The 13396-nt window shown below is 42.6% G+C and overlaps 1 protein-coding gene across 3 annotated transcripts in view; it reads right to left on the bottom strand.

The window, feature by feature from the left end:
* The window catches only part of NUDT4 (nudix hydrolase 4), a 31807-nt gene that overhangs the window by 7558 nt on the left and 10853 nt on the right, over window positions 1-13396 (bottom strand). For 2 of the 3 annotated variants that reach the window (XM_069974230.1, XM_069974234.1), the window contains exon 2: window positions 1659-1769. In XM_069974230.1, the coding sequence (XP_069830331.1) occupies window positions 1659-1769 (111 nt within the window). Of the gene's footprint in view, window positions 1-1658; window positions 1770-3721; window positions 3833-13396 lie in introns of those variants that run through there. The other variant, XM_069974238.1, reaches the window with a different exon arrangement.

Below are 13396 nucleotides of genomic sequence, written 5' to 3'. Positions count from 1 at the left end.
GTAATGACGTAAAAACCAATACGTTTTGAGGATCTTCCTCTTCATCAGATAATTAAAAACATACATACATGTCCTATCTTTATAGTCATCCTGCGCGGGAGATTCAGGATTCAAATTTATCCGCTTAGATTTATCACTATGCTTGCTAAAAATATCAATCACTACCTTTAATTTCACTAAAACTATTATTTGTACACTTGTATTGAGTTTATATGCGTATAAACAACTGTGCAATTTGTAATCTTATGTGGTGTAGGAGATGTTTTTTTTAATATTTGGATGGTATAGGGTTTCAAGTCCCGCATAGGGTGGTGGAGTTAAATAGTGAACAGGATAGCCTTTTCATAAAATCTTTTCTATTAATATGTTTACCTAATTATATTATCAGATAAATATATAAAAAATATATGAATTATAATTGTGGTTTGTTAAAAAGATAAAAAGACAAATACAAGGAAGGCTAATATGTAGCTAAAATCATGTTTTTAATTATCTGATGAAGAGGTAGATCCTCGAAACGTATTGGTTTTACGTCATTACAATAAAGAAGCTAATTATTTCTTCACTGTGACTCCCACCTTCCATGGAGAGAAACAATTTGCTCTGCGCCAGACTTCTGAGAACCCCACACATACAGCCTCGGATGAGTGACACTCTCCTTCTCCATTTCTTCAACGGATTTCATTCGGACCCTCGGACAGGCAGCGGGCATTAGCTATTTGACGAAAGCAGCTGGCGTTGTCGGGCTTATAGCACGACCCGCAAAGGTGAGCAATACCAACGCTTACAATTTAAATCCCCCAGCCCTGCAGTATTATACGATGTGCTCCAGGTGCTGTCTCCTTTTTCTTTTTTAGTGCAGTTTTTAGACAGTCAGAAGTGGATCAAAAAGAAATGGGAAACTGAAAGAAAGGACTGAAGTCCCTTATACACATTAGAGACAATTCAGCTGCACACAGTTTTCTAGGGTATTGGGCATCTGTCTAAAGAGTCTGTATGCTTCCCCACATCATCTGTTGGGGGGGGAAGACAAGGATCGGACTTAAACCTTTGTTTTCGTGGAAAAAAACCTCCACCAATACTGTCTGTCAGCAGCTTACCCCCACAAACACATGGCTGAACTGACCATTCTTGTGAATGGGAGGGGAAGGTGCATGGAAACCTTTCTACTGCTCCTTATATCACCTTCTGCCACACCTGAAGACAAAGGCATCCAAGGTAATATGTTTTATTTACTGTAGTCTGTAAGTGTTAAACCTTCGGAAATGGTTGTGTTGGGGTAGAACACTGTCACAGCGAAACACAATATGCTGCCTTCTTTTAAGTTAATAGACAACTGATTTATCAGCACTTTGAGTATACGCTTATCTAATACTAAACACTACAAGGTTAATACAGAGTAACCTGATCAAGGTCATGATTGTTTGCGATGCAGAGTATAAAGCGGTGGGGGGGGGGGGGGGGGGATCTTGATCTCTCTATTGCTGCTGTAATCCTCCTCTTCAGTTATTGTGGTAGGGTCAACAAACTACTTATCTGGACAATGCACAGATTTCCTATCCTATACAGCCCAGGAAATTAAAAGTATCAGTTGAATATAGTCACATGTTTTCACCACACCCAAATCAATAAAGAGTATAGGGAAAAGGCTATTATACCTCTTCATACACTTCTCTCACTGCAGCTCCACCGGGCTCCTCCTCTGGCTCCATTCCTCCACCTGGTACAATCCACTGATCCGGGTACCGACTGCTGCTCACCAAGAGGATCTGGGAGATGGTAAACACATTGCAATACTGTAAAACTTAATTGATGCATAGAAACACACCCACATACACATTAACCCTACTCTTTGATACTAATATGTTAACCTATGTGTTCACCTCTAACAAGCTGGTATAAGCAAAAAGAAAGAAACCTCAAGAAAACCATCATGTTCCAGTCCAAACATGATATGATCTGTTGATTTTATGGTCACTGTCATATTTGAGAAGTCTACCACACTGAATGACAGCTGGTCACCAATAGGCATACATCATACATATATAATATTTGTATGGGGTGCCCAGAGCAATCTGGACTGAGGGCGTTTCAGGCTCCATCCCTCAGCTGAATGTCCTCAATGCAGAGAGCTCTCAGCTCCTAACAATACCATTCAGCCACCTGGTCACCTGCAGCCAAGACCACATTTATCGCAGTTAAGTAAGCTATATGACAGCCATCAGGTATGCAGCTACTCCCCCTCACACACCTCTATACGGGCCTTTTAGCAGTTTTCCTTATTTTTACCTCCTAGTCACAGACCTACTATAAAATCATTGGGCATTTGATCAATGTTTTGCTGCTGTAAAATAAAATAAAAAGGCAGAAGTGACAGCCCAATACACAACAAATCAGTTATCGGTACATGGTCTGCTAAGGGGTACTGCAACATATGGCAAAAACACAATCTACAGCAAGTTTTTTTGTTTAATTAAATTACATTTTTTCCCAATAAAAAGCTAGATACCTTGCCTGAACTTCAACAGACCCCATTAAAGTCAGGGAGACAATTGGGTGCCACATGTCTAGCATTAAAGTGAAGTGGCCACACCTTTGTTTCATTGTTCTGCTCCAACAGTAGAGCAAAATTGAAAATATCAAATAAAAAAGAAACACACAATGAAAGCTTGAACCCGTGCACTACTGAAATCGGTCTGTGTGATCACCATTTAATTCATTTCAAGTAATACTTGTCAGACACTACTTTCTGTATGCAGCTATGAACAGGATGGGGTAAGGATAACCATACAGCCATGTATTTAAGAAATTCTGGAACAAAAGGCATATTGCTAGCACCACACTAGAAGGAATAATACCAAGTAGCTACAGCAGAGTGTGGGGAAGGGAAGGTAAAAAATTACTATGTAGCAGCCATGATTTTAAAAGGTATGGCATGAATCAAAGAGGTTACCCCAAGATTAAGATTAAAAGTTAACCTGCATCCATGGAATAAACTGATAAGGGGGGTCCGACAGCTGGGAACCCCCGACAATCCCAAGAACAAGAGCTTGGTTAAGTTGTGACAATTTCCAAATGAGCTATAATGAAGGCCATCTGAAACTCAACATGACATCATAAAATACATATATGCAGATGACTAGTAACATTCAGATGTTTTAGGTCTGTGGGCTTGCTTCTACCAATGTAAAATAAAGGTACGGAGTCCCTATGATGGGTTAGGCGGCTCATGGAGTAAGTGAACATGCTGCTCTTACATCAATCATTTACACACTACACAATTCCGAGCCTTGAACCCGATTCTGAAGCCAAATCAAGATAAGCGGCCGACTGACAGCAAGGAATGCCTAAAATGTGCTAGTGCCGGCAGCTTCAGTTAATCTTTAATACAAGCGATTTTACACAATGGAAAAATGGTGATAGCTGTAAATGAACAAAATTTATCAATAGAAAAGAAATATTGCAGTAAAGAATGGAAAGAACGAACATACATTATAAAACAATTAACTACTCTATATGGGAAGAATTGTTTGCCATTGAGGACAATCACGACATCACATTACCAGCTCTCTTGCACATATCTGGAATCCATACAATACAATACAGATGTACTCATTCACATGGATTCCATGTCATGCAGCAGCACGTGCTGTATGACCGTTCCTCCCCTGGAAACACATGATGTACCACACTGACTGCAATACAGATTTGCACAGCTCACCTGATTTGCAGTCCGTGTAGTTCTGTGCGCTCCTTGGCACTGTGCACATGACACATAATGCCTTAGTGGCATGAAGTGATGCTATTTCATTCCCCGGCGTTAAGAATCAATGCATTTTGTCCTACAATGAATAATATACCAATAAAAAGCTATCAGCATTTGCAATTCTGGCTCCCTCCCATCAGAAGAAAATCAAACAAAACCATTATAAATATTTAAAGGGAAACTAACAGGTAAAAAGACTAACTTCTGTGCACTTCCACAGTGCACAGAACGCAAAGGATGAAGAATATCTATACTTTATTTTATATGCAAATGAGGCAGTTTGGCGCACCGAAGGCGGGACTATATTGGGACAGCACCGTGCCAGAAAGACATCACTGCCAAGTGCCACCCCCTGTGCACCAAACAGTTTCATTTGCGTATGTAATAAAAGTCAAGGTTTCCAAAAAACGGAGCTGAAAATCAAGGTAAAGAAAATTACCTTTGTCATCAGCATCCTATGTGCTGTGGGGACATAACAGCAGGTTAAAGACTTTTAACCTACTGTTATTTCCCTTTCAATGCAGTTCTGCATTTATTGCAAGACTAAACCATCAATGTATGATCAGTGACTTAATCTAGCCATACACATCAGACATGTCAACCACCCTCTAATGTATATGGCAGCCTCCCAACTCTCCGGCAGAAGATTGGCCATGTTGGATTTCAGCTGCTTGATAATTTTGCTCTCTGGAAATTGCATGGCACAGTAATAAATAAGCAATAATTGTGGGGGCCTCAGACATGGCCCTGTACTCCAGAGGGCTGTGCATTACATTCCTGCAAGTTTCCTCTCTTCATTATGGGAGAGAACAGCTATAGCCAAGCAAAAAGCAACATGCCTGCAATAGGACAAAATCTATAAGAATATGAGGCATAGACAGTCATTAGTGTATATCCACTGATAAATATAGAGCAAGTCACCTGCATTAATTTACATTAGCTGCATCCACCAGCTAATGCAGCGTTTCCCAACCGGGGGTGCCGCGGCACACTGGTGTGCCGGGAGAACCCGCCAGGGGTGCCGCGGGATCCCGGTGGGAAATGCACGCTGTCTCTTTAAGCATCCCGAGAAGCTGCGGCCGCGCAGCTTCTCGGGATGCACAGAGCGCTTTGATGTTCCGCCCGCACTATGAGCGGGCGGAACATTAAAGTAAGCAGAATATAGGAGCAGGAAGTGTCAGCATCCTGCTCCTATATTCACTCCCATAGGCTGCCGGCACTTCATACCAGCAGCCTATGGGAGGTCGGGAAGTGACCTCTCCGGCAGGCGTGATGATGTGACGTCATCACGCCTGCCGGAAGTCCCGTCCCCGCGGCTCGCAAGATGGAGCCAGAAGAGGGGGAGGAGCTGCTGCCTGCAGCCACACAGCACGGATTAGGTGAGTAGGATGTTTTTTTTTTTTAAGGGGCAGAGCAGGGGGCATTATTAGTATATGGGGCACCTCTGGGAGCATTATTAGTTATGGGGGCACCTCTGGGGGCATTATAAGTATATGGGGCACCTCTGGGAGCATTATTAGTTATGGGGGCACCTCTGAGGGCATTATTAGCTCATGGGGGCACCTCTGGGGGCATTATTAGTATATGGGGCACCTCTGGGAGCATTATTAGTTATGGGGGCACCTCTGGGGGCATTATTAGCTCATGGGGGCACCTCTGGGGGCATTAGTATATGGGGGCACCTCTGGGGGCATTATTAATTCACGGGGGCACCTCTGGGGGCATTATTAGGATATGGGGCACCTCTGGGGACATTATTAGTTCACGGGGGCACCTCTGGGGGCATTATTAGTTCACGGGGGCACCTCTGGGGGCATTATTAGTTCACGGGGGCACCTCTGGGGGCATTATTGGTTCACGGGGGCACCTCTGGGGGCATTATTGGTTCACGGGGGCACCTCTGGGGGCATTATTAGTTCACGGGGGCACCTCTGGGGGCATTATTAGTATATGGGGCACCTCTGGGGGCATTATTAGTATATGGGGCACCTCTGGGGGCATTATTAGTATATGGGGGCACCTCTGGGGGCATTATTAGTATATGGGGCACCTCTGGGGGCATTATTAGTATATAGGGGCACCTCTGGGGGCATTATTAGTATATGGGGGCACCTCTGGGGGCATTATTAGCTCATGGGGGCACCTCTGGGGGAATTATTAGTATATGGGGGCACCTCTGGGGGCATTATTAGTATATGGGGGCACGTCTGGGGGAATTATTAGTATATGGGGGCACCTCTGGGGGCATTATTAGTATATGGGGGCCACCTCTGGGGGAATTATTAGTATATGGGGGCACCTCTGGGGGCATTATTAGTTCATGGGGGCACTATTAGTATATGGGGGCCACCTCAGGGGGCATTATTAGTATATGGGGGCCACCTCTGGGGGCATTATTAGTATATGGGGGCCACCTCTGGGGGCATTATTAGCTCATGGGGGCACCTCTGGGGGCATTATTAGTATATAGGGGCACCTCTGGGGGCATTATTAGTTCATGAGGGCACCTCTGGGGGCATTATTAGTATATGGGGGCCACCTCTGGGGGCATTATTAGCTCATGGGGGCATTATTAGTATATAGGGGCACCTCTGGGGGCATTATTAGTATATAGGGGCACCTCTGGGGGCATTATTAGTATATAGGGGCCACCTCTGGGGGAATAATTAGTTCATGGGGGCACCTCTGGGGGCATTATTAGTATATAGGGGCACCTCTGGGGGCATTATTAGTTCATGAGGGCACCTCTGGGGGCATTATTAGTATATGGGGGCCACCTCTGGGGGCATTATTAGCTCATGGGGGCATTATTAGTATATAGGGGCACCTCTGGGGGCATTATTAGTATATAGGGGCACCTCTGGGGGCATTATTAGTATATAGGGGCCACCTCTGGGGGAATAATTAGTTCATGGGGGCACCTCTGGGGGCATTATTAGTATATAGGGGCACCTCTGGGGGCATTATTAGTTCATGGGGGCACCTCTGGGGGCATTATTAGTTCATGGGGGCCACCTCTGGGGGCATTATTAGCTCATGGGGGCATTATTAGTATATAGGGGCACCTCTGGGGGCATTATTAGTATATAGGGGCACCTCTGGGGGCATTATTAGTATATAGGGGCCACCTCTGGGGGAATAATTAGTTCATGGGGGCACCTCTGGGGGAATTATTAGTTCATGGGGGCACCTCTGGGGGCATTATTAGTTCATCAAAGCAGGGGATCCTACATACAGGGGGCACAGCAGGGGATCCTACACACAGGGGGCACAGCAGGGGATCCTACATACAGGGGGCATCCCACATTCCTACTCGCTTTACTGCACATAACACCAAAAAGTGCAGTTACTATGGGAGCCTACAGGAGGGAGAAAGGAAAGGAAGTTGCTAGAAATGTTTGTCTCGCAGGTTCTGAAGAGATGAAAAGTAGCTGGAAGAAATCATCATGGCGGATGGAGAGGAAAAGGGAAAGTGACTCCTCAGATAAAAGAAGACGTCACCTGTGAGTCCCTGTATGACGGTTTTCTTATTTTGTAGAACATTTTTTAGTAGGGGTGCACCAAGGTGGAAAAGGTTGGGAAGCACTGAGCTTATGTATCCACCACCAGACACTATGTCACAATGATACATGAGGTACAGGTTAAAATATACGAGTAACAAATTGAGGTGGCACAAAGGTAAAGAAAGTTCCTGTTCCTATACTTCAGTCGGATCACTACTTATATTTTTGGCGCTCACATCCTATGAGACCATAGTAAATCCAGCACTGCCATTATCCCAAACTTTATTCCCAATGCCCTCCCCAAATGTATACAGCGTTCAGCTGAACATGATGTTTTCCAACAGGAAACGTCAGGACATGGCTCAGGTGTGACAGTGTATAAACAGCAGGGGAAAGGGTAACAGTGCCTGGGCACTCCTAGACATTTTATTACAAGTATTGTATAAAATATTCTTTTCACAAGTCCCTTTAGCGAAGAAATCGGAAAGGAGGGATAATGCTTGTGATATCTAATATAAAAAAGGTGGCTGGACACATCTGTGAAGGGAACAATGGTTTAGACACGTTACCAGGTGAAAAGCAGAAGGATGAAGATGCACTAAAAACATTAATGCTACATTTCAGTTCATAACAAAAGATTTGGGCTCACAAACAGGTTCCTCTCTAATGTGAATAACTATGGAGAAATACATGTGTAGTGATACAGAAGAGCAGACACATTATGCACAGCACCGTGCAGCACAGGAGATCAAGCTTCATTATGTGGTCAGACAAAGCCATTAACATTCCTGACCCAAACAATGATCACCCCATACACCCAGGCTGTGGAGAATGACTGCCTCATATTTAGAGCACTGCTATATACATCCACAGCTTGACAACTGTGGCATAGAAATCACACACTCATTAGAATTTTCCACATCCGCAATACAGCAGCAGCAAAAAGACAAAACAAACATAAAAACAACACAAAACAGGAGTATTCCATTTATTAGCAATGATTAAAGGGAACCAACCACCACCAAAACGACCATAAACATAAGTTACTGTAATCAGCTTTCCTCATGTCCCCCAAAATTCAACATAGTAAGTTTCCTGCGCTATATGTAAATTAACCTTATCCATGCACGGCTAGTCAAGGACAGTGCAGAAACTCATCTGTTATCATGGCTTTCTGGGCGTCACAGAGAGGACATTGGCGCTGAGGGAAATGCAGCACACGTTTGGGTGTAAAATGGTGTAAATACCTGCGTTGATTTTGTGGCACATTCTCTCTTAGAGCATAACTATGGCAGACAAGTGTGATGTTTGTAGCACGCTTATTGGTGCAGTTGTTGTGAATACTTTACTTGCTTGGATGCAAACCTAGTGTTTTTTTTTTTTTTTTACAAAAATAACTACTATAACTACCTAAATGTCTTTTTTTGGTAAAAAAAAAAAAAAAGTTCTTGCTGAAGTGTTTAGGTTTCTATTACAAAAATTGTTCGGATTTAAACAATTGTTTTATGTACTAGAGGGCACAGATTAAACAACCAATGAGAACTCATAGCTTATTTGATAGAATCCGGACCTATTTTCATTGTTAATCTTTCACGAATTGTTCGAACATCATTCAGCGTAACATGTCATTCAGTTGTACATTAAATAAAATGGGAGGGTTCAACAACTTTCTAGGGCAAATGTCCTGGGTGATCAAGGGGTTAATATATTTTACGTTTTATCAATTATTTGTAAACACCAGAAATACAAACATTCCCTCATATATGCTTCACCCTTCATAATAAATGTGTATTAGTAATAAAGCACTGACCTATAAGATAAGGGTGGTCAGGGAAAAGTTGGCAATCACTATTTGGAAGCTTCTTTCTGACTTGGAGTCCACTGTGTGGGGAGATCTGTGCTGTTCTTTGCTGGATGACTGTATATGATTAGCAGTGTAATAGGAGTAAAATCCTGTGTAGTATAGAGAAGGAGAAGCCATAAGTAGTGTAGCAGTAACCTCTATCCTCAATGTGGTGTTCTCTCTGGAAGAAGATTGTAGGGGACATTTTAACCAGGTCCGTCCCCATTTACGCTGCCAGAGTCCCAAAAAGGCACACATCTCTTAGTGAATTTGGTGGGACCTGCACATGCCACACAGAGAAGTCCTATTTACTGTCCCCATGCCCCACAGTGCAGCCTCACCACTCATAGTCCCTCGCCAAGCTCCCTATTCTGTGACGGTCACAACCCACTCAGAAATGCCCGCTCAGCCAATGAGTGAGTGATGCGGGGCACAGCTACAGTTACTGAGTGAGCCAGTAGTTCATGTGGAGCCACAATGATTCAGGAGCATGCACAATGGCAGAGCTGATAAATTTGGACCTATGCCTGACCTCCATATCACTTGTGGGGAATATTTAGCTAGTAGTGAGTTCTTCAGGACATGGAGGTAGGAGGCAAGCTGCATCCACGACACATACACAAAGCGGAGAATCTGCTTTATATCTTTGCCTTATTCACTGAGAAGTCCCCCCAGGATCATTTAGGACATTACGAAGAGTGCTGTTGAGACAGTTCTACTTTACACCAGTTGCAGGCAGAGTTGGAGTCAGAGCCTGATAAAATTCAGGAGTCAGATCTGCTACTTACAGACATTAATTGCATTTATGCATTGATATTACCTGTCCTTGTGATAACATGGAGCAGAATTCTTAGAACTGATCTCTACAGAACAGGAAGTATTAGGCTGCATTCCCACGTTCCGTGTTCCTCACGGAACACAGGCGTGGAATGTCTGTAATGGACTCTCCCACACCTGGGCAGCGCTGTAAAGAATCAGCCGCGTGGCGTTGTCATTACAGCGCAAAGCATATCTGTACAGTTCCCCCGCTCCAAGCATCAAATTACAGATGCTGCCCAGGCGGGGGAAGAGTCCGTTACAGGCATTCCACGTCCGTGTTCCGTGAAGAACACAGAACGTGGGAATGCAGCCTTAGTCTACTGAGAGTGTAGAAGCTGGAATGAAAACTACAGCATTTAAAAATTAGGATGGGTTCACACTGTGTTTTTGCAATCTATTTGTATCCGTTTTTAACATACAAAAAAACATTGTCAACCACTTTTTTGTGTAAGCTTAAAAAAAAATAATCCGTTTTAATACTTTTTAATAATAGAAGTCAATGGAATAACGGATCTATACAACTGCATAAATTTTTTTCATAAAACATATACTTTAAATGAACTGCAAAAAGTGTCAACCCAGATAAATATATATATATATATATATATATACACACACACACACACACACACACATATACATACGGGGAAAAAAATTACAAATTCCTAAAGAGGAACGCCACATAAGGAAAAAAAATTTCCATTAAAAATACATTACAAATGTTAAATAGATGTGTCTATACAATTATTAGCATATTTGGGCGGTTCTGCCACACTGGTAGCTGATAGAAATCCAGGAAGTGAAGAAAACTAGCCTCTGTGCCAATCCACATTGTCTCCTGCTCCCACTGCTCTCCCCCCTAGGAGACAAATCTTCCATGCCTCTGTCTCACATTGTGTGTGTTTGCTGAGATCAGGCTGATGATGCAGACACGGGGCAGGGCATGATGTCACATGAGGCTTCTCTGGATCCCCCAATCCCCTGAGTGATTCACCATCTCTGACCGGCCAGAAGCAGCTGATTGTGCAAAACCCTGCAGTGAATACTGCAGCGTATTTACAAAAATAATGCTGTTACACAATTAAATGATGTTAAACGGCACAAAGAGCCGGGACTGTCAATCCAACCTGGACAAAAAATGAGGCATAACCAGTATATCCCATGTAAGATAATATCGGATAAACTCTTTATAGTGGGGCTCAACTTTAAAGATAAAAAGATGCTTGATCTTAATACATGCGTGGAGATGAAAAGAAAAGAAAATTTGGGTGGGAAATGGGCAGGGTGGAGGACTGTGATGAACAGCTGAGGAAAAGCATTGCATTCTGGAATTTGTAGTACTATGTACAACTGCTCAGTGAGTGCAGCCACACAATACAGAACAAAACCCCCCCAAAACAAATGTATTTTTTATTTCATAACTGGTATAGATAGGCAAGTAATGTTATTTGCTTCTGCAGAAGGTTCATTTTTTTTACCTCTACCTGGAGTTCCCCTTTAAACAATATGTTTAACCCATAGGTCATAGTATGATGACACATTCCCTGTGTCAGTCAGCTTCAGCTAGAGCTGTCTGGATAGATAATCACTCCTTCCTACAGAGCCTGACACACCTACGTGAGGCACAGATGTGCCACTCCTACAGCCCAATAAACACAGCGCTTGCTCGGAGTGTTATTGCCAGTGGTAAAATCAGTGCCCTTTGACCCACCTTATTTATGCATCTCCAGGACTTATCTCTCCATTTCTTTGTGCTTGCAACCATTTTGGTATAAACTTTATTATATCCGGTTTTTATAACTGCTCGACTGTGCACTGACCTGCAGTAAAATTCCATCCTAGGCATGTCACACTCTGCTTCTTACATACAACATCCATGGGAGCTATTTTCTTGCTTTGGCACCCAGTTCTGTTTTACTTAGTATAGAATCATATAGATCAGTACAAACAGAGTCACATACATCTTGTTTACACTTATGATTCACTGGTCCTTATGTTTATTACATAAACATATATGTTGATGTGTGTGTGTGTTAGGTGCTTAAGACTTGTGTATGTTGTGTGGTCACTAGAAGGAGTGCTGAATGAGAACACAACATACACAAGCTAATAGAGGAATCATAGACCTAGAGCAAATGAGTGTTTATCAAAAAAGAGAAATAAAAGATATGTAAAGATAAAAACAGGCTGGCTATAGCAACAAAAAATTCCACTTTCACATCAGAGCCATCTATATGCAGCCAGCAGGTGACACTATTGCTAAAGCAATCCACGAGGATGTTACACTGAGGAGAACCATCAAACAGTAGAAAGTCTCAAGTCAAAAGTCTCTTTATATAAAAACTTTAACAATATTAAACTATGTACATAACATGCGATGGTCACCAAGCATTTACCATCCATGACTTTGAGGAGAAATGAAATAAGTGAATGTAAGGGTAGGAGTCAAAACTAGAATCAAAAACTAGAATTTTCAGAACTGTTAAGGCAGAGAAGATTTTTTTTCTGAGTAGTTGCTGCTCATTCCTATCCTACATGTGGGTTCCCAAACTGTTGAACAATATTGCTGGCGTCGGCTGGCAAATTACTTAACACAATAGATGCATACTTCCTCCACATGGAATACTACAAATGAGCCATACTCCTGCTGACCTCCCCCCTCTATACGAACTTCCAGTCCCAGCTTTGTTCCTATTTAACCAATCATAGAGCTGAACAGGGAAACTAGTCAACAACAGAAGCCATGATAACGGAAACACAGCCAGGACTAGAGAGGAGTAAAGTGAGGTAAGTACCTCTTATCTGCTGCTTTATGCCATCAGGAGACAGTACGCATAGGTCAAGATTTCCCCAGACAACCTCTCAAAGTGTTCAACTTTCTAACTCAGAAACGTCATAACTAGTCATTACAGTCACGTTCTAACATGTAAATGGACAAAACTGTGTAGCCTTTAACCTAGGGCTGGGCGATATTGGCCTAAATCAATATCACGGTTTATCGCATATGTAGCTGCGGTAACGATAATTCAACGATAATTATGACACGCCCCTTTTGTAAGCCACAACCCTTTTTACAAGCCACACCCACTTGGCCGTGCCAAACTGGGGATATTTTGTTTCAATAAAGTTTTAAAAAAAAAAAAAAAAAAAAAAAAAAGTACAGTAACTTAATGAGCAGCAACCCAAGCTATGTACACACTATAGGACTTGTATACACAGGTATACAGCTACGTAAACCCTACAGGACACAGAGTATAACTGATGGGTATACAGTATATACAGATGACAGTGCAGGAATATACAGTATAAATGATGGGTAAAGATTATATTATATATAGGTGACAGTACAAAGGCACTGTTATGGGGACACTATTAGTAACACATTATAGGGGGGCTGTAAATGGCACTGCGCTCAGACACGCCATGGAGATATCTATCTATCTATCTATCTATCATCTATCTATC

The sequence above is a fragment of the Dendropsophus ebraccatus genome, chromosome 1 (assembly GCF_027789765.1).
Source record: "Dendropsophus ebraccatus isolate aDenEbr1 chromosome 1, aDenEbr1.pat, whole genome shotgun sequence".
NCBI classification, from domain to species: domain Eukaryota; kingdom Metazoa; phylum Chordata; class Amphibia; order Anura; family Hylidae; genus Dendropsophus; species Dendropsophus ebraccatus.
Note: the sequence above shows the minus strand (reverse complement) of the source record. Positions and strands in the feature narration are given on the sequence as shown.